General features: G+C 35.3%; 3 protein-coding genes across 3 annotated transcripts in view; all 3 read left to right on the top strand.

The window, feature by feature from the left end:
- Nucleotides 1–21,570, top strand: part of LOC136811497 (nucleolar protein 58-like) — a 130,401-nt gene that overhangs the window by 102,940 nt on the left and 5,891 nt on the right. The window lies entirely within an intron of this gene.
- LOC136811509 (cytosolic acyl coenzyme A thioester hydrolase-like) lies at nucleotides 8,975–13,004 on the top strand. Its single transcript, XM_067068131.1, has 6 exons — nucleotides 8,975–9,163; nucleotides 9,418–9,598; nucleotides 9,858–10,014; nucleotides 10,681–10,918; nucleotides 11,380–11,505; nucleotides 11,870–13,004. The coding sequence occupies exons 1-6, from the start codon at nucleotides 9,013–9,015 to the stop codon at nucleotides 12,094–12,096; spliced, it is 1,080 nt and encodes a 359-aa protein (XP_066924232.1). The 5' UTR covers nucleotides 8,975–9,012; the 3' UTR covers nucleotides 12,097–13,004.
- LOC136811484 (RNA cytosine-C(5)-methyltransferase NSUN2-like) lies at nucleotides 14,121–21,552 on the top strand. Its single transcript, XM_067068100.1, is given in 4 exon segments — nucleotides 14,121–14,315; nucleotides 19,264–19,300; nucleotides 19,303–20,379; nucleotides 20,382–21,552. Coding segments are annotated over 4 exon segments (2,295 nt in total). The 5' UTR covers nucleotides 14,121–14,204; the 3' UTR covers nucleotides 21,452–21,552.

A 21,570-nucleotide genomic window follows, 5' to 3' on the forward strand; every position in this document is an offset into this window, starting at 1 on the left:
AAGCGAGATATATCCGTGGTCATTGCTCGATATGCAAAAGATATTTAATCATTGACATTGATATTTGTTTCAGTGTGACCACGCCAAGAAAAACAAACTTCCCGCTCCTGATTTCCAAGATTTGTGGCGAGTGAATAATCGTATCATCAAGTATTTTTCATCAATCAAGGATTTTTCCATCAATCAACAAACATTGTATACCAGGTTTTTTTAAAGTTTATAGGCGTTTTAAGCTTTTTCCCATGGCTGATGATGGGTAATTTTAAGTTTTCTCTAAAAGGGGCACCACTCTCCAAAACTCTCGGACTAGGAGGGAGGCACTGGTAGAGACCCGTCTATCTATCACTTCACGGCGGAAATCTCGAAACACTCGAATCCTTGTTCAGCATCACTTTGTAAGATAGGGAAATTTTAGCCAGTGCCTCCTGGCTAGGAGGCCCACAAAGGCATTCACCAACAAAAGAATTCAAACTAGAAGGGGTACAAGAAAAAGGTGATGGGTTATATTAATTAATTTCTGTTTGATTGACTTGGGTGGGCTGGGAAAACTTTAGAAACATGGGTTTGCACTTTACTTTCATTCAAATAACCAACCAGATGGTGAAATTCTCGGAAGACAGATAATTTTTTAGCGTAATACCAGCAGTGGAACCTCTAATTACTAATTAGCGGACACCACCGGGAATCAGATTAGTCTACAAAAAGTGCGCTTGCGCGGCGAATAGTATATCTCGCAAATTAATATATGCATAAAACTGACAAAATCCTTTCTGTTTTATGCTTAAAAGTGACGTTACCGTCGATCCTGACTTGACAATGCATAATTATAACGAGCGGCCAAGAAAGTTTGTTTGACGCAAAAATTGCACGATATATAATACAAACGGCAGGTACAAAATGCATAAAACATAATGCATATTGCATAATGCATAATAGTATTGTGTAATTTACAGAACGATTTTATATTCTCTGAAACTCTCCTTTGCATGCAGAGGCTAAAACTGCGAAAACCTCTTTAGAAGAGTTCCTTGTAAACATTCCAATCAGAGGGATTTCCCCAGACATAATATTTACTTTTCGAATCCAAACAGATCCGAACGAAAGAGAAAATATTCGAATCATAACAACAAAAAGGGTTTTCCGTCAGCATAAATAATAAGAAGATCGAGAAGATGCAACAGATCAGATAAAAAAACAACATAAACATTCGAATGTAAAAAGATTTGAAATCTATTTTCTTTGATCTAGCTTCCCCGGATGAAGCTCTTTAATTTATATTGGCTGGATATTGGCTCATCTAACAAAAAAGTATTCACATGGTTAATGCTTTGTAAGAGAGAAAACCCGTTGAAATTTATAAGCAATTATTCGAAAAGATCTTTGAGAAAACCCTTAAAGATCTTGCTATAAAATTTACGTTTTCGAGTTAGAAAAGTAACATACGGAGGAGATATTTTCGTGTTTTTTCTACATTATACTACGTTCTGTAAAATACAACTATGAAAATCAAAATGGCGACAAGCATTTTCAGTGGATCATGGATTTTCTTCATCATCCAAAATTCAAATTTACAGCTTTCTACCCTTTATTTTCTGGTAGAAATTGGTATATTTATTTTGTTGAAAGTATTATCTTTAAAATTCTCCTTATTATAGGCTCTAAAATTGACATTTTTCAAATATTATGCATTATGCAATATGCATTATGTTTTATGCATTTTGGACCTGCCGATAATACAAATGAAGCGCTAGAGAAAACGCCCACTGAAAATTGAAACTAGGAATTTATTGAATATTTCACTAATAGACCTTTTCGCCTTTCCATCCACCATATTGAATTGTATGCAAAAATTATGGTGGCCGAATTGCCGTGGTGAAATTCCCTTAGAAAGTATGCAAGACATATGCAAAAAGAAAGTATTAATATAAAACTTACATGCATAATTGGCATTATATTAAAGTGTAATCTTGTAGAAGATCTCTTAGAACAGGCACTTCAAAAATCCATAATATTATATATAAACTCAAACTGAAAAATCACCAACAAAGGTAAAAAATGATCCTTATTCGGCTGACAGTAAATTATTCTCCTGGGAATAGAGCCGCCAAATGATCAAATCAAAACATTGATAATGTGTGACTTCATAATTACTGCTTTCAGTTTGCGTGTTTTGAAAGTTTGATGTGTGTACTCCGTCTTCGTGGAATTTCTTAATGGCATGAAAACAGAATATGCTATGTCTTTAAGAACAAATTTCTAAAAGGCTTTTGTTGTTCTGTAAATATTTCTTTTTGGATTAAGAAACTCCATCTTTTATTGTTCTAATGATTATAATATTTCTTTATAAGGTGCTTTGTTGTCTTTTTAATCTTTGTGTAAAGTTGCATATGTTTTGCATACTTTCTAACTAAATCCAACCACGGCTTTTTCGTTCCTGTATTTTTGCATATTATTATTATTATTATTTACGAATATTTAAACAGGATAATTCTACAGTCATAACATATATACATATTTACACTGTTATCTCAGAAGTCCTGCATAAAACAGAAACTACATGAAAATCTAAAAAAATATATAAAAATATATAAATATAATATACTAAAATCTAAAAATCTATGGGGGTAAAAAAGTTCAAAAATCAGAAAAAGGAAAAACCAGGTCCTAAATCTAGTCCTAGAGATTGGATAAAATTGCAGAGAGTGGATAAGATTAGGTGTATCGAGTACACAATACTCAAGTGTGTTAATTTAAAACTGAGTGGCTTAAGTAGAGATAAGGTATGGAATAAGGTAAGACTAAGATGTTGAGGGCTAGAATGTAAGTCTAAAGGCTAAAATCACTGAAACATGCTAAATTTATGAGGAATAAAATACTAAAAAAATTCATCTAAAGAATCCTTTAAAACTATCAATATCTTTGTTTGATCTAAGATCTTTTGGTAATAAATTAAAAATTTTTGCACCTTGGTAAAAGGCTGATTTTCTTGCAATTTCAAGTTTGATTCTTGGCCTGTCTTGGCATAGTAATTTTTGTGCCGTTGTCTCTAGTTCTAGCAGTGGTATTTTTGAATTTAAAATAATCTCCAAAATGATCTTCAAATTCTTTGCCGTGCAAGCATTTGTGAACAAATACACACATTCGCTTTTTACTGATGGACTCTGACCGAGCAATCATTTCATTATCATTACCAATAATAAATTGCGCACAACTTTCCAATGAATCAATTTTAGATTTCAAGTAAGGTGGAATCGATCCATACAAAGTCAATGGACAATACGTAAGAATGGGTGCAATCATGGATTGGTAAATCAGTTTAGTTTAGCAGTTTTGGAATTCATATGATCTCTCATTTTCCGGAGCAGGTGGATTCTCGATGATGCTTTTTTAATTGTGGCATTTAAATGATCTGTCATATTAAGGGAGCTGGTCAAATTGATCCCAAGATATTTATAAGACTTGGTCATGTTGACGGTATAGTGATTGTGCTGAATGGTGATGTCTGAGTTTGCAAGACGTCTGATACGTTGGTCTGTACCGAAGAGCATTATTTCAGTTTTACCTTTTTTCAGATTCATAATCAGTTCATTTGAATAAAGGTAATTAGATAACGAATGAAAATCTTTCTGTAGAGTGTTTTGGATCGACTCGATGTTGTTGTCAGAAAAATAAATTACTGTATCATCGGCGTACATCAACATTTTGCAGACTGAAAGACTTTGAACTGAGTCATTGAAATGTAGCAAAAACAAAAGTGGCCCTAATATGGAGCCTTGTGGGACACCACAATATATGAAGGTTGGTGATGATATGGTGCCTTTGTAGGATACGTTTTGAGTACAAGCAAATAAGTAGGATGCTATCCAATTTTGGGAAGTTTTGCAAAGTCCATATGCTGGTAACTTGTTGATAATTGATGCGTGGCTGATCGTATCAAACGCTTTACTAAGATCGACAAAAATGGCACCTGTCATTTTTCCATTGTTCATAGCTTGTCTAATTTGGTCTGTGAGTAGGGTAACTGCATGCTCGGTTGACTTTTTTTTACGATATCCGAATCGACATACAATTCAAGATGGCGGATGGAAAGGCGAAAAGGTCTATGAAGTATCAAACTTTTTGCTTTTTGCAATTATTATAAATTCATCATAGTTTTAAATACTATTTTTTGAAAGTCAAAGGACAATTAAGGTAAATTTAAGATGATTGGGTGGATGTTGGTCGGACAGGCGTTTTGCATGTTCCGAGATCGGAAATTACTAGACAAGAGTAAAAAACGGGGGCGTCTTAGTATGTCAGTGTAGACCTAACTCTTCATACAAAAATTACGGGAAACACATATTTGGACTTTGTATACCCTATGCTGCACGCCAGCACTTAAGCTGAAGTCCTGGAAAAGCGGGATAAAAATCAGTTTTTTGCAGTTTGCCACATAGAAGATCTTTCAAATTCAGTATGTGAATAGAGTGCAGTATAAAAAATACAACTTTTCTATTTTTCCCTTTTTTTGCAAAAGTTCTAGAAATGAAAATAAAAGGATAATGATAATTGAATACTATCCATCCACTGATGATCCGAGGCGCCATCGTAAAGCTAGAATCGCTTCGCGTAATCTTCACTTGAGAAAATGATCAACAGATTAAATTTTTCACCCGCGCAGGAGTTTGCAGGCGTTCTGTGAGTGGTCTGCGAGCGTTCTCGGCTCAATCCTCGGACTATGTTAAAAATGGTAGACTCAGCTGTGACAGATCATTTCGATTGAAGTTGTTGGAATGTTTACAAGACTCTTGACAGAAAATCTTTTGTTTTATTAAGTCAATGATGACAGTGCGGTTATTAATTTTGTTAGATATGATATATTGATGTTTGTAAGTGCACTTTATAGTTTTGATTCCCATTGAAGAATCATATTCTGGTTTTCATGCTATTAGATGCTGTTTTAGAGCTTTAGAGCTACACTGTATGTAATATTATCTCTTTTTTTATTTTTTTTATTTTTTGCGAATGCAAAATGAATATTTGATTTTTGAATTAACCAGACGATCTCAATCGAACGGAATCGACGATCGAACCAGTCGAACCAAATCAAACGCAAGCGAGCGATTGAAATTCGATTGTCGAACGCAATCGAATCTCAATCGAACGTCAAAATTCTGGATAATATTCTATTGGTTCGATTGTTGTTCGATTGGTTCGATCGTTGATTCCGTTCGATTGAGATCGTCTGGCTTTATTCTTGCAGCTTCCCACCATCCAAGCTCTCAAACATCACAAGCCGAATGAAATTACTTTCAATTTCCCGTAGAAATTATGCGATGAACAATCTGGGGGTCAATGAATCGACGATCAAACGCAATCGAACATCAATCGAACATCAACCGAACGCAATCGAATATCAATCGAATCTGAAAATTGCGGTAATATTCGATTGCGTTCGACAATCGAATTTCAATCGGTCGATTGCGTTCGATTTGGTTCGACTGGTTCGATCCTCGATTCCGTTCGATTGAGATCGTCTGGAATTAAGGAAATAATGTGATATTTTCAACTTCAGTTGAGCTAGAATCTGAGAATGTCTGTCTGTCTGTCTGTCTGTGTCTGTGTCTGTGTCTGTGTGTGTGTGTGTCTGTCACCAAAACTTTGGGGCAGGCTGGAGACTTCGAAAATGGTCCGATTGGGCTGAAATTTTGCACACTTGATCCTTGGGCAAATCCCTGGGGGTGTTTTTTTCATTTTTTCAAAATTTTAATTTTTGGGGCCTGGGGACGAGTTTTTCGCCAAAACGAGGCTAAAACCCAAAATGCTATAATTTTTCTTAAGCCATTAAGTTTACAATTGGGCCTACAAATGATTTCAAAGATACTGAAGTTGAGCCAGTGCGGTTAGCACATTCGACAGTATTATATTTGATTGTTAATGCCAAAAGATATTTTCTTTACTTTACAAATATTCTGCTGTGTTGCTTTGCCACTCACCCCCGGATTTTTTTAGTAGGCACTTCGGTCACGTGGATAAGGTAATAAGAATGAATAAGAAATTAAGTTCATCAGTTTGTCAATGAAAATTAAGGCTTCGTGTGGTGTGGTTTCCTCTGGGTCAATTTCTTGAACCTCATCTTCACTTTCCAGGTCAGATTTTGGGTTTTCTTCATTTCCAGATTCTGTATTCAAATACTCGCCAACACATTTACTCACGGAGCTTACTTTTCAATCAACCTTATCGAAATTTATATCAACTGGGTAAAGGAAAAACTGAATCTTTGTATACAAAATTTGAAAAAAAATAAATAAATAAATTCTTGAAATAAATGGTTTATTATAGGAGTATATTTCGCAGGTCTATTGACCTCTATGAAACAATCTAATTCAAATTTACAGTTCATCAATAACGGTCTTTTTACATATTTTCTTAAAGTAGAGCTTAGCCCGAGGGCTACCTCTCACTTTCCATACACAGCATTCATCCTTCTCATTTTTCGTTTTCTCTTTAGCTTTTTCATGCCATTCTTTATGGTTTCACGTTCTTTCTTGGAGAAGTCATCTGTTACACTGAAATTATCTTCGTTTAGTTTATGGACTGAGGCCATAATTCTTTTCTTGTCTTCTTCATTGGCCAACGTTACTTTTAATGGCCGCCATCTTTTCGTCTTGAACATATCATCCTTTCGAGCACCGATTCGTTCTGCAGTGACAACATTTATCTTTAATCCCATACGATTCCCTACAACTTCCTCCACGTAATCTTTGTCACCGGCCCGCTGTTCCTCTTTGTTCTCATCTTTATTTTCACCTAAATGATGGACAATGATGTTACATCTAGTTAAGTTCTTCCAGCGATCTTCTTCTCTTTCTTCTTTTTCATTTTTGATAAACTTCTTGATGATAACCTCCTGTTTCTTCACCTCTTCCTTTGTGATATCTGCATATGTTGCCCGTTTTGGTTCTCTAGCGACGTCTTCTTTGTTCATAGCTATAAGTTCCTCCATTTTCTTCTCTAGATTATGCAATCTAGTGTTGAAAACAGATTCAAATATTTGCTGACCTCCATCTTGACATTCTGCTTCCGTTATTGTTTGCGTTATTTGGTTGCTTCTGACTCTTTGCTTTACTTGTTTTGATTTTTTCCAAAAGTATTGGTGTGACTGTAACACATTTTTTACATTCGAAGCGTCGGCTTTTGTATTGCAGACAAAGCTGAATTTGGTATGCGGGAAGCTCCGAACAAGCATAATGAACGAATCTCTGGCATTTCCTACATTGTAACATGTCATTATCCTTTATTATTTCATTCGTGAAGCATTTATTGGCGGTACAGGATCCATATTTTTCAACATTTTCAGTGGATTTTTCATCGATTGTTGCCATTCTTTTTCATTCGTTCGTTTAAAATCACTTATTACTTGTATCTTAATGTCTGAAACTGTTTTCCTCAGTGTCCGCTAAATGGAGGTGTTGGCTAATTGGAGGTTCTATGCTAATATAAGATAATGGGCGGTTTCAATTATTAGTCCGTTACCCTCTGAGAAAATAGTGCAAATTTTATGGATTTTCTGATACGGATGACCAAATAATTGGGAAAATTCAGCATTTTTCAGAACCCAGAATTTCTGTTTACTTATCTTGCATATTTTAGTGGTATTTATCCAATGAAAAGGATGTTGACAAAATATGCACAGCATTGATTATGATATCATTAAATATGCCAATATCGATTATTCAACGTCATTTCATTAAGTAATGTTTTCACCACTGGAGTCAAAATGGTATCGCGCAAAAGGTGTATTCACATGGACACTTTTGAAGACCTGTCAGCAAAAACAAAAGTTGGGTTTGGCTGAAATTGGACCTTAATATGATTTTTTTGTTACAAACTATATGTAATTCTGTTTTGCTACATTAAAATCTTATCTATATTTCTCATAATACTTATTGGACCGAAGCATTTGTATGATTGGACCTGAGTTTGTGAAACTATGCAACTTGCCAAACTGAGTATGTTGTAAGATCATGGTTCTGGGAACAAAAAAGTGTCCATGAAAAATAAATATGTTTTATTATATTGTTATATTATAGATGGACAAAGTAGTGGTTTCAGTGTGTAAAGAAACTAGTAAAGAACTTGAAAATTTGATCAATAATGCTTATTTAGAAGGTGAAAGGGGTATTTTTCCTTGGGATAATAAAGAAAATACTAGACTAAAGTCAAATTCGGAGTCAATTCAAAAATATATTTCACGTGGTGAAATACTTGTTGCTCATGTTTATGGCCAGTTAGCTGGTTCTGTCAGATTGGATACAAAAGATCAACCTGGGATGGTTGGACAACTGGCAGTCAGCTCTGAGTATCGTAAGTGTGGAGTAGGTGCAAAACTTCAAGAATATTGCCAAGAATATGCCAAGCTGAATTTTGGGATGAAAAAACTGACGATTGAATTCATAAACCCAACAGAGTTTGAACACGAGTTTAAAACTTTTTTGCATGCCTGGTATCAAAGATTGGGATTTGTTGTTGTAAAGGAAACAGCAGTTGAAGATCATCCTGTTTATTCTAACCTAGGAAAAATTTTGCTGACACCTTGTAAGTTTGTTGAACTGGAAAAAGAAATATGAGAAACTTATTGAGAAAGTTTTTTCTCCAGATTCACTTGGTCTAAATCTGATAAATGAATTCATAGATTAGGGGGATTCATACAGTTATTATATGGCACTTCCATTTCCAATTCTCTTCTCTTTGTCAAAAGTGCTCAATAAAGTTTAGAGCTTTTTACATTTGGCAATTGATATTGCGATGGTAGGGTGGTATAGCAACTATTTTTAAATACTTATTTATTTTGAATCTCTGTTATAGAGGAAACTTGTCTTTTTCAGAAAAACAACTGTATAATCTAATATGAATAAAGATCATTGATGTCCATGATTTCTTATTCTGTCCTTTTAAAAGATATGATTAACTATGGGTATTATCTGCAGAATTTCACTTTAATTCTCCTTTTTCAATAAATAAGAAAAAGATATGATGGATAACAAAAATATAGAAGTCAGTCGTGTGATGTTACCGGATGATTCCAATCTTGCTGGTAATGTTCACGGTGGAAGTATTTTGAAATTGATCGAAGAAGCTGGCGAAATTATCGCAACAAGGCATTGCAATAAAAACAGACCAGGTTACTATACATTTCCTCTTTGTTATGTTTATAAACGCAATGACTTCATAATAAATGTTTGTTTTGGCTTCAGTTGTAATATATAACTTAATACTTTTTAACTCATATGAAAAGGCCAGTTAAAGTAATTCGTCAAATTTCATGGTTTTATTTCTTAATCTGTATTTGGCTCTTTCATCCCAGGTTTAGAGTTAATCTACTTTTCTTCTACTCTGAGCTAAAATTAATCATCTGATTTTTTTTATTTTCTTCAGGACCTGAATGTTACGCAGCACTTGCAAGAGTAGAACGAACAGATTTCTTAGAACCAATGTTTGTTGGCGAGATAGCGCAAATTCATGCTGAAGTCACTTATGCTTCTGGTCACTCTCTTGAAGTTCAATGTACTGTTTACGCTGAGAATGTTGTGAAAGGCAATAGAAGATTAACTAATAGGTAACCAAGACTCAAAATCACAAGTTGGCTTGTTCATTTTCGCATTTTCCTGTTTTTTTGTCTACTGTACATACTTTCAATAAAGGGAGGGCCATCCTTCACCTATCCCTAATATTTACCTTACCACCTATCCCTAATATTTATCTTTATGTCATATTAGTGGACATTTGACAATTTTTGAAGATGTTTGTTGTCTACCAAGCTCATAACTTGGTTTCAACGCTAAGCAATAGATTATACAACATTCTTTTTAATATAGAGCATCACTCTGGTACGTTCCATTGGCAATCGCTCCACCTCACGCAGTGACTCTCGTGCCGCCTTTGTCTTACAAGAGTGCTCAGGAAGAAGAGAAAGGAAAGAAACGTTATGAAGCTCAAAAGACATCAAGAAATCAAGCATCTGATTCTCTAAATGTAAGAAATTAATTTCTAGTGTTGTATGGTAATTATGAAATCTCAAATTGTTTGATCAACGAGCCACCATTTTACCTTTCCTCTTTACGATGAAATGAAAATTAAGAAACTGTTAGATCAATATTATTAACAACATTGATGACATAGTCAGCAATTAAAGGGATAAATCACATGTTTTGTAATATTTGGCATGTGGGATCCTACTAATCCTGAGCAAAATCTCAAAATATTTTTGCCTAACTATTTTCCAAAGTCAAGATATTTAAGTTACAAGCTTTTGGCTTTTAGGATTAAAACAATAGAATTTCAACGTAAGAACCGTGTAAGAACCCATTTTCAAAAATTTGATATCTCGATTTTGGGGGGAAATTGTTACATAAATATACTTTGAGGTTTTACTAAGGATCACAGAATGTTTCTGTAATCTAAATATCTCAAACCATCTGATTATCCCTTTTACTCTCAGCATTTAAATTGGATATGATAACCAACCATTTATAGCTGGAAAAATTGTTACACAAAAATACTTTGAGGTTTTACTAAGGATCACAGAATGTTTCTGTAATCTAAATATCTCAAACCATCTGATTATCCCTTTAAATTTCTATACTTGTTTATTATCTACAGGGCAAGGTCAAAGAATATTTCTTTTAACTGTCACTTTAGATCGACGATGAAGCATCAGCTCCAGGAATGATCAATGTGTTGACACCAGCTGGTCGTAGTTTATGTGCACCTTATTCGGTAAATTACTCACATTCATCGCTCATTGTTATGCTACATCCTTCAGAATGCAATTCGTCTGGCTTTGCTTCTGGAGGTGCTACAATGAAAATGATGGATAATGTTGCAGGCATTGTTGCTACTAGACATTGTAAATCCATGACTGTCACAGCTTCCGTTGGTAAGTCATGTGTTTTCTCTGCACCAATTAATGGCCTGATCAATTCATCATTCATCAACCAATGTATTCACAATAGACAACTCCCATCTGAAAAAAGGGAAACGAAAAGAGTAATAACATTAAGGGTTTGATTTTCTCATCTGCATTATTTATGAAAAAATTATTTTCGTCGACATAAATTCAACGACTCTTCATTCCCTTGGTGACATAGGTGTCAGAAAATTAAGGCCAAATATGTTTTATGGGTAAACGTAAACCTCGTGATCCAAGCCACGATAAACTTCCAATATGAAGTGAAGTATTGACTGATTTTACGTCACTTACAACCAATCAGCTATTAGGCCCGTGATGTAATGTCAGAAGACATTGCAATGCTGTATATCGTGAACAGACATGCGTGTTTTCTTGATTCCCTGGTGGCTTCTCAATTTGTGATATTCCACTTGAAACTTTCATTGCAGAGGCGGTGAACTTCCACCACGTGGTGAAGATGGGGCACGTCATGACCATCACAGGTCGTCCTGTGTTCAGCAGCAATCGTACACTAGATATCGAAGTTTTCGTCGATTGTGAAGATCTGGTCGAAGGTTAGTCTTTTTACAATCTTTTTGTCACGTTGCTTTCCATATTCATTGAAATAAATCTATCGATCTATTCAGTATTCAAACTAGTTTTGACCTATTTTTACATCTTTAAAATAACTTTTATATACTAAGAGAAAATGAAAAAGTAAAACAGTTTTCCGGTTTACTTTATTAAATTAATATATATTTAGAAAACACCCTATTCTTTTAAATGCTCCCCTCGAAAAACGCCTTTCTCAAAATCCAAAAATTTAATAGATACAATAGGCAAATTTTTCTAATGATAATTAATTATGTTTCAAAGTACATTATCTCAACATATTATGAATAGATTCTTTTTACAATGTTTGATTTATTTAATAACCAGGAAAAAGTTTCCGCGCGTGTTCGGCTACGTTCACATTCGTTGCTTTGGATAAAGACAGACGTCCTCAAATGATCCCAGAGTTGAAGGTGGAGACAGATATCGAAAAATTGCGCGCAGAACTCGGAAGAAAACGTTATTTAGCGAAGAAAGAACAACGTAAAAGAAAAGCCGACGTAGCGAAGTTAGATAAGCCGCCTTCTACTGAGAGACAAATGTCCATCAATTGAACATTAAATGAACAGTATTTGGACAACTCACTCTGATTTGACCATATTGGTTTATATGCACAATTGGTAGAAAATAACATGTTGATTGATGATTAGTAGAGGGACAACACACACTTAATCTACATTCCTATTTTTAGACCACTTTGCTTTCTTAATCCTTGACTGTTTCTACAGTCTATCGCCATTCCATTTGCGTATTTTACGCCACAATCTCATTTCAAAGGAATAACGAGCTTCTTTAAATTCAGCATATTGTTTATAGCATACATCCAAACTGAGATACATGTTAATTTCTTCATTACAAAATTTCTAACACCCAATTTTTGGCAAAAATAATTGTTCTTGTGCATTGTCTATCTTGATCCATTCTTTGATTTGAAGAACAAAATTAGTGATGAGTCGAACTTAATTGATTATCCGTCTATTGAATAAAGCAAGCATTGCGTCGAACAAGTAGAACAAATTCGAATCATCCATATTTAGTCAAAAACAAGATTTTTAAGATTTACACATCTTTTACCCCCTGAATGTCATTTCCGGTATCATTGTATTTAAATTTTTTGCCAATTTTTATATATTTAACATGTATGTAACCTCATTCCTCAGACTCTTTTTGTTATTTTTTATATATTTATCTAATTTTTTTTTTGTCTAATAATTTTCATTAGAAGTTAACAATGCTAACATGGCTGAATTTCAATTTTAATAATATTAGTTTTTACTTTTTAGATTCTTTTTTTTTTTTTTCCACTCACAATGCAGGAATGGCGGCTTTTTTAATCTTATTTGTTTTTCTTTTCTTTTTTTTTCATGTAAAAAAATATTATTAGGTATTAAAAATTAGATTATTGAAAGTTGTAAGATAAGTTTTTAAAATTTTGCTGAAATATATTTAGGCCTTGCTGTAATTCCCTTGATGTATTCATTTATCCTGGGTATTTAAGCTCGCGAATTAATAAAACCATAAAACTAAGGCGTTAGGGTTTATTTCAACCTCGTTTTAGGATTTATTTACGTTACTGATCAAAGAGCCGATAATATGAAGGAACAAAGTTATATTTAATCATTAGCGGGAAATCTTGCGTAAATCAAGTTTCAAAAGCAATATGTTTTCGCTGAACTGAATTCTACAAAAGAAGGCCCAAACCGTGACTACAAACGCAGGCAGTGATTCCTTTTCAACTTTCAGAAGTAAAGTATTAGAACATCACCAAGCTCCATAAAAAGAAAATAAGATTGAAATGAATACATTTTCTTTCAAAAGAATTTCACTCGTTGATATCCAAGTGTGTACGATGTGTAGGGACAATTACCAAAACTTCTATTACCGTCATTTTACTTGAAAGGATTTCAAATCTTTTTGGCGTTTTTCTGTTACGCATAGACATAAGCGAGGTTAAGCAAGTGTTTATTTAGACCATTCAATGCGATATCGGAGGCCTGTACATAAGATTTCACTTGCATGCATGGTTTGCTTTGGCAAGTTATGTACAGCTACAGGCCTATGGTATCGCACTTTACGGTCAAAATAAACCCGTGCTTAACCGCGCTATAGATAATAAGATACTAAAGGTTTCAAAGTTGTGATCTATGCTAATGGGTTTGGCGCATTCATCCAAAATTCTAAGAAAAAAAAAACCCAAGCCAAAGCCAAAGAAGGATTCACAAACGGGCTTTTTTTTTTTGTCGAAAGCGAATAGAATTTACATCATCCAGCAACCTCTCGTCCCTTAAAACGCCATGATGGTTCCTGGTCCACTAATGTCACGCCCTATTTGACGCCCAAAAATCCTAAGGGTTACAATTCCAGGACTGAAAATAATTAAATTAATGTATCAAAATACTCTTTTGACAGCTTAAAAATACGAATTATTTGTCATTAAAATTGTTTTAAAATTATTTATCGAATTATCTAAAGCAGAGTGTAAATTATTTAATAAGTGATTGTCATTTCTATATCATTAATTCTTGGTCTGCAATTTATACTTTCGATTTGACTAAGTGTTATTGTTCAAAATCACAACCCATGTGCGAGCGGAACGACACGCTTCTCGGCTTTTGACTTTCAAAAAGAACATATTTTTGAGACATTGCATTTTACTTGAATAATGGGACGAAAAAGGAGAAGAAATGGAAAGGATCATATGGCGAAAAAAAGGGCTAATCCAGCTTGGCAAGATATTGTTAAGGAAAATGAGAAATTTGAGACATACTACAAGGTATACATCTTTTAAATCCACCTATTTCCTGCCAGGATCTTTCTCTGACTATTTGAGTGCCACAAAACCTTTAAAAGAGGGCCCTAGACAAATATAAGTTTTGGTAGGACACTATGATGCTTTTATAAAGATTTTAATCAGGGGGTGGTCAGTACAGTGTACACAACGGCGGAATGTATCCTGGGGTTTGGTGGACGTTTGAGTAAAAAAAAATTGTCATGTACTACACCAACCCTGTTCCCTGCATATTATCAACTTTTTTATGCTTACTGATAGACAGTGTAGCTGGAACCTCGATATTCCAGGATTAGAAAAAGCTATACCTGTTATCTTTTTTCTTTTTTCTTTAAAAAAGAAAAAAGATAACAGGTATAGCTTTTTCTGGGTGCATGTCACTAGTCCGACACTTTCTAGTCCGACAGTAAAATAGTTCGAATCTATAAAATAAATTTACAATTTGGAAGTCTTTTTTTCCGACGTCACTTTTGTCCGAAAACGGAAGATTTTAGAGTGTCGAATGTTGAATAAGGGTTTTTCACTGAGATAATATTTTAATAAAATTTCATTTTGGCAGCATTTTGACATAATTAGAAATAAAGGACCGATCAGGGTTGTAAATCACTAAAGAAGGGTCGTAAAACAGCCAAATCCAATTTCTTCACTCTTAAAAGCCTAATCCTAACCAGACGATGTCAATCGAACGAATCGAACGCCGAATCAATTGAACGCAATCGAACGCAATCGAATGATTGAAATTCGATTGCCGAACGCAATCGAATGCCAATCGAATATAACCGCGATTTTCTCGATTGATTCGATTGCGTTCGATTAGTGCCTGGATTCGATTGATTCGACTGATTCAATTGCGTTCGATTGACTAATGTATTCGATTGATTCGATTGATTCAACTACATTCGGTTGGCTTATGCATTCGACTGGTTCGACTAATTGATTCTGTTGATTAACATTGATTCTCGTTCAACATTTGAATAGTTAAACAAGATGATATGAATCATTTTAGCCTGGATTCTAGAAAATGCAGATCATGCAGGCCCACATGTTTACTGCAAGTTGTGTGTCAAAGCCCGTTCGTTGCGTTGATTTATTATTTATCTATCGTATCGCGATACTTAACCTCCCTAATAAGAGGCGCTCGAAATTGAAAGGAATTGAGGTAAATTGGAATCTAATTTAATCGACCACCCGTCGAATGCAGTCGAACGTAATCGAACATCAATCGAACGTAATCGAATATCAATCGAACGTAATCGAATATCAATCGAATCAATCGAATTTTACCCAGAATTTTACGTTCGATTGATATTCGATTGCGTTCGGCAATCGAATCGCAATCATTCGATTGCGTTCGATTGATTCGATTGGAATTTTCGTTCGATTCCGTTCGATTGACATCGTCTGGTCCTAAGGGATCTTCGACAAAAAACTTTCAAATTTTTTATCGGCATTGGGCCGATAAGGGGGTGGGGGGGTCCAACTACATACTGATAAAAAAACAATTGTATTGTGACGAAAATCCTTTCAGCCAATTTCTTTCTGATTTTGTCCACAAACTCCACTGAAAGCATATGATTTCACTTGCTTTCACCTTTGCGCGCAAATTCGCAACTTTAAAAGTACAGTTTTGAAAAAGCTTTGACTAGACGGTTCCCGTCGTCGCAAACGCCGGTTAACGGTTTTGCTTGCACATCAAAAGCCTTTAAAATACTATAATGTGGGTTAATGCCTGACATCGTTTTGGCTTAAAATGCCAAATACAATAATAAAAATTATACTTCTAAACTTTCTACAATAATCAAAAATTTGTGTCTGTAAGCCTCGATGATATGTCTTTTTAAGATAACAGAAGTTTGTGTTCAATGAAATGCCATAGTGACCCTGTCAAAATTATGGAGGGTACCCGTCGTTGCAGATGCCCAAAGGTGTCTGAGATGGTGAGAGGGTTGCTTCTAGGAAAAAAAAAGCCTTAGTTGTGAAGGAGAGGCTCGCGCTTTGCGGTTGAGCACTGAAGGTTTTCCCGTTTGTTGGCTTCACATGAGGACAGCTTAAGACCGGCGCATATGCAATGCAACCAACATTGAAACCTTTTTAGTTAATGTTAGACGAAGTTTAACAACAACAATGTTGGATTTTGTTGCGTGTGTTGATAGAAAATAATTCGAAATCGTGCAACAAAAATGACACACCTTTTTATTTGAAACTTTGTGACGTCGCAGTACTTTTTTATGAAATTGACGTCAGAACTTTTTTCGTTTACAAATAGCAGTGTAGAGTCTTCTCTAATCCGAGTTTTCTACGCTTGTCAAACTTAGCGCGAGACTTTTTGTATCGAAGGTGAATAGGTTTTCCAGCCGCGGCGTTCAAATTTTAGAAACCTTAACATATGTTACTGGGCTAGCGTTACAGACATTTTTCATAAACTCATTTAGTATAGAAGATAAAAAACTCTTTTTTCAATGGCCAGCGCGCTGCCTTTTCCTTCGAAATGTTGCGACTTCATCCCGTCATTTTCACTTTCGTTTTGATTAACAATATCAATGCGGGTATGAACAAACTCAATGTTGGTGCACAAATAGACAAAAATTCAATGATGACGGGTGGGAAGGCGATGGGGGACAAGATTGGAGGAAATTGTGTTTTCGAAGATGTAAAATTGGATTTAAAAAATTTGGCCGATAAGAGCAAGGGGGGAGGGGGTCAATGCCGATAAAAAATACGAAAGTTTTTTGTCAAAGACCCCTAACAAGCTTCCCAAAATTTAAGAAAAGTCAGGTTTAGAGGCCTAACCTCAAAATCGGGACTTTGGGTTATTAAATAAAAGATGTGCCTCCTCTTCCGCGATTCATATTTCATTTTTTATGTTTTTTTTTGACTCGTTGTCGGACAAAATTGTTGTCGGAATACTGACGCATTCGTCAAATCTAACGTCGGACATTTTTACTGTCAGACTAGAAAGTGTCGGACTACTGACGACCTCCCCTTTTTCTAATCCTTTAAAAAGAATCAACAAGCCATCAACATCGATAAATTACACACATTTCCTCATAAACTTTTAAGATTATCTGCCATTATGACTTTCTTGAAGCGGTTCCGAAATTAACCAATCGGGTTAGGTATCGGAATTCCTATGGGAGTTCTTTTCCGAGATTTGTAAAATAGCTTAGTCAGCAAAAAAACTTTTCCCGGAGGTTTGAGGAATAAACAGAACTGTTATCATTTGTGTTTTATGTAACCATATATTTAAATTTGCGCTCAAAAACACTTAAATAAATAAGTTAATAATATTCAATATACTATTCGGATCTCTCAGAAAACAAACATTTACAAAACAACATAGTTTATCATTTAGAATACCCCTATGTTTGGACCATTCTATCGTGGGTGCAAAATAGTGCAGAAACTAAGTAGCACCCTCAGTGCAAGATTGTCGCCTCATCTTTATTCGTCCAGACAAAAAAGGGAGCTAATCATTATCAATATTCTTTGAAGGAAAAACGTCAGAAACAAACCCAAAGACCAAAAGATGTATTTTGTTGTTGAGATTCGATCCTGTGAAGATGAAAAAATTTCTGCTATGCGTTTTTTTTGGAACATTGAAAAACTCAAATTTCTATCTTCCTTAAGGTAAAGAGGTTGCGAGGTGGGACTTGGAAAGTCAACTATCAGGTGGGAGTTTCTCAAGTGCTGGGACCTGAAATTTTAGGTGTGACCTTGACCCCCCCTGCACACTATGACTACTTTTGTTTTTTACATAAATCCTTTTTGTCCATCTCGTAAACAAGCTTGAAGTCCTTCTTTCAGTTTGTTTTCACTTTATTTGAAAGCACTTCTTCTTAGAATAATAAGTCGTTAAAGCGACCGCTATTCGGACCCAGTCCACGAACGAGGAACCAGTGTGCAAACAATATTTTGAACGAAAAAACTAGAGTTCTGCTCGCAGGTAATAATTTAACTCTCTTCCGAGATGATACAGGGGTATTTGAACTTTTCAAAACCACACACTTTTTCACTAAAAAAACGTCTTTTTTATAAGAACTTTAGCGTTTTACTAACCTGTTTAATTTTGTAAATATTTTCTCGCCGTCCATTTTTTGTTTCTTTTTCAAGTTTTGCTTATCGAAAAGCAAAATATGAAAGCCAATTATGAGGGGCAAATTTTCAATTTTTTTTGCCACTCGCCCCGAACCATGGTCAGCCCTCAGGTATCACTAAACACCAGCAATTCACTAAAAAAACGACCACAAGAAAAAAACTTATTTCAACTAGTGAGTTTAGTAAATTGAATTGTCTTGTATACCATTGTTGGTGCTGAGCATTTTCATTGAGAAACGGGCAGTATTTTTCCCTCATATACGGACACATTTTTTTAAACTTTAACATGTAATCAAGGTCAAACAAATGGAAGCGGTGTTTGGGAATTGAGTAATAAGTCTGAATAAATTTCCATTTCAAATTGATTGTCTTCAGAACTTGATTCAATTTAGTGACACACAGCCTTTTTTCTTTGGGTTCTCAATTTTTAAATTTTATTTGACAATTTTCGAAGGTTTTGCAATTAAGCGCCTTCGGATTGAAAACCCCCATCTCATCCTCAGGGTAGAAAATTAGGGGCCATTGACATGATCACTCCCCCCCCCCTGATAAAAGCGCCAAGTGTGTTTGGTCATGAAAATAACTGCCATCCCACATCTTGATTTCTGATATAGACCGGTGTGTGACTTCATGCTCTGTCTTAGATATTTTTCAGGATTGTTCTCTATGTGGTAAATATGCCTCACGGCGATTTTGGTGACGTGAAAACGCTGTACAAGCTACAGTTTAAGAGCTTCAGTTCTGAGACACAAATTGAGAAAAATTAACTTACTACTTTTTTGCTTTCATGCAATTGTTTTTTGTTTTTTTTGAAAATTACTTCATTTTTTATTTTTAGCAACAAGCAATTGTATCTAATGAGCAATGGGAAGAATTCTTCAGTTTTGCAGAAAAGATCTACCATCTACCTTTCGTATTACACAAAATCGTGGACATGCTAAAGATTTACTGAAAAGTCTGAAAGATGGATACATCTCCAAACTTGCACCAACAGAGATTGAAGAAAAAAAAGAGGATGATGATGAAGAAAATGAACAGCTGCTGCTTGAACCTATCCCATGGTTTCCTGAGGAATTTGCATGGAATAGTAATCTTTCCAGACGCTTTATAAGAAGATCAGAGGCTCTTCAAAAACTTCATCGTTTTCTTGTTGATGATACAGAATGTGGTGCAATAACAAGACAAGAAGCTGTTAGCATGATCCCACCAATGCTTCTTGATGTTAAATCACATCATCTTGTTTTGGATATGTGTGCCGCACCTGGTTCTAAAACAGGGCAAATCATTGAAATGTTCCATTCCACTTGTGAGAAAGGTTCTGTTCCAACTGGTGCTGTTCTCGCGAATGATGCAGATCACAAACGATGCTACATGTTGACTCATCAAGCCAAACGTTTAAATACACCTTGCGTCATCATCACTAATCATGATGCTTCTATCTATCCAAAGCTTCACACAACAGATGAAAGTGGAAATAGAACCCAACTTGAATTTGATCGTGTGCTTTGTGATGTGCCCTGCTCTGGTGATGGAACCATTAGAAAGAATCCGCTCCTTTGGCATAGATGGACACCTCATTTAGGAAATGCCCTTCACCGTCTTCAAATGAGAATCCTCATTAGAGGCTTGGAGCTTTTGAAGGTTGGTGGACGTCTTGTTTATTCAACATGTTCTTTCAATCCAATAGAGAATGAAGCTGTTATTGCTGGTGTTCTCAAGGAAACTAACCATTCTGTTGAGTTAGTTGATTGCTCTAATGATTTGCCCTTACTTAAAAGGATTCCTGGCAAAAAAGAATGGCGTGTTTTCAATCGCAATGGAAAAGAAATTGAAGAATTTACTGAAGAATTAGCTCAATCTACCAACAGTATCAAAGCAACAATGTTCCCCCCTTCAAAGGAAGTTGCTGATGATATCAATTTGGAAAGGTGTATGCGAATCTACCCACACTTGCAAATACCGGTGGTTTCTTTATTGCTGTTTTGGAAAAGAAAAATGATCTTCCCTGGCAAAAGAGCAAACGCGTTTGGAAAAGCCTACCTTGGGATGAATGTAATACCAAAGAGTCAAAACTTGATGAATCAGAGGCTAAATCAACTGAACAGGTTGCCGAAAATACAGAGGAAACAATAACTGTTGAAGCCAGCGAGGATGAGAATCGTGGGGAAGAAACTGCCAGTGATGACGAGCCAGCATCAAAACAACCTTGCATTGATGAGGAATCTCTCAATAAACCTGATGAATCTCTCAATAAGGATGGTGAATCTCAACCGACTAAAGTAAAAAGAGGGGCAATCAAAGAAGATCCTTATATCTTTCTTGATGACTCTGACAAAGATCTCTCTGATATTCGAAAATTTTATGGACTTTCCCCTGAATTACCTTCCAAACAATTTCTTGTGAGGAGCACTGGTGCAATTAAAAAGAGACATATTTATCTTGTGTCGGAAAAAGTTCATCAAGTAATGAGTGAAAATAAACACTTAAAAATTATCAACACTGGTGTAAAAATAGTCACCCGTTCACCATTTAGAGCAGGTCAAGCAGAACATGGTGTAGAGTTTAGACTTGTTCAGGATGGTCTTCAACTTGTTGAAAAGTTTTTGAAAAATAGAATTGTACCTATTCGATCTGGTGATCTTGTTAATCTGATTTCAAATTTTGAAGCCAAAACAGCAGGATTTGATCTGGAAACACAAGCTACCATGGAGAAGATTGATATGGGTTGTGTGGTTTGGCATTTGGATACTTCAAAGACAAAGGAAGGTGAGATATCGTTGTCAAGCGACCTTTTCCTGTGTGGTCACATGGGGAGAAATGCTGTCCAAGTCATGTTGAATAAGGAGGACCGAAGGCACTACCTTAGACTGCTTGGTGTTCCAATACCAGAGGAATTGGGAAGGGTTGTCAAGGGTCCAAGTTGGGGAGACCAGCCAGCCAAAGAAAATCAACAGGGCGAAAACACTGATGAAAAACCAAAGGATGTGCTTGAAGAACAAAAAGCTCCAGCTGAAGTGGCTCTATGATTACCATTGTAATTTTATTACCTGCCTAATTTTTAAAATTTAACAATTTTACTAGTTTTTAAAAGATTCTTTTAATCAAAGGACCAGTTATTATAATTTGATCTTTCAATAATTTGTGT

This window comes from Clytia hemisphaerica, unplaced genomic scaffold (genome assembly GCF_902728285.1).
Source record: "Clytia hemisphaerica strain Z4C2 unplaced genomic scaffold, Clytia hemisphaerica genome assembly, whole genome shotgun sequence".
NCBI classification, from domain to species: domain Eukaryota; kingdom Metazoa; phylum Cnidaria; class Hydrozoa; order Leptothecata; family Clytiidae; genus Clytia; species Clytia hemisphaerica.

Excerpts from the sequence above, each read along its gene's own strand:
- LOC136811509 (XM_067068131.1), top strand. The coding sequence starts at position 9,013 with ATGATGGATAACAAAAATATAGAAGTCAGTCGTGTGATGTTACCGGAT. Across the intron at positions 10,015-10,680 it reads AAGCATCTGATTCTCTAAAT|ATCGACGATGAAGCATCAGC; the intron begins GTAAGAAATTAA and ends CTGTCACTTTAG. Across the intron at positions 11,506-11,869 it reads TTGTGAAGATCTGGTCGAAG|GAAAAAGTTTCCGCGCGTGT; the intron begins GTTAGTCTTTTT and ends TTTAATAACCAG.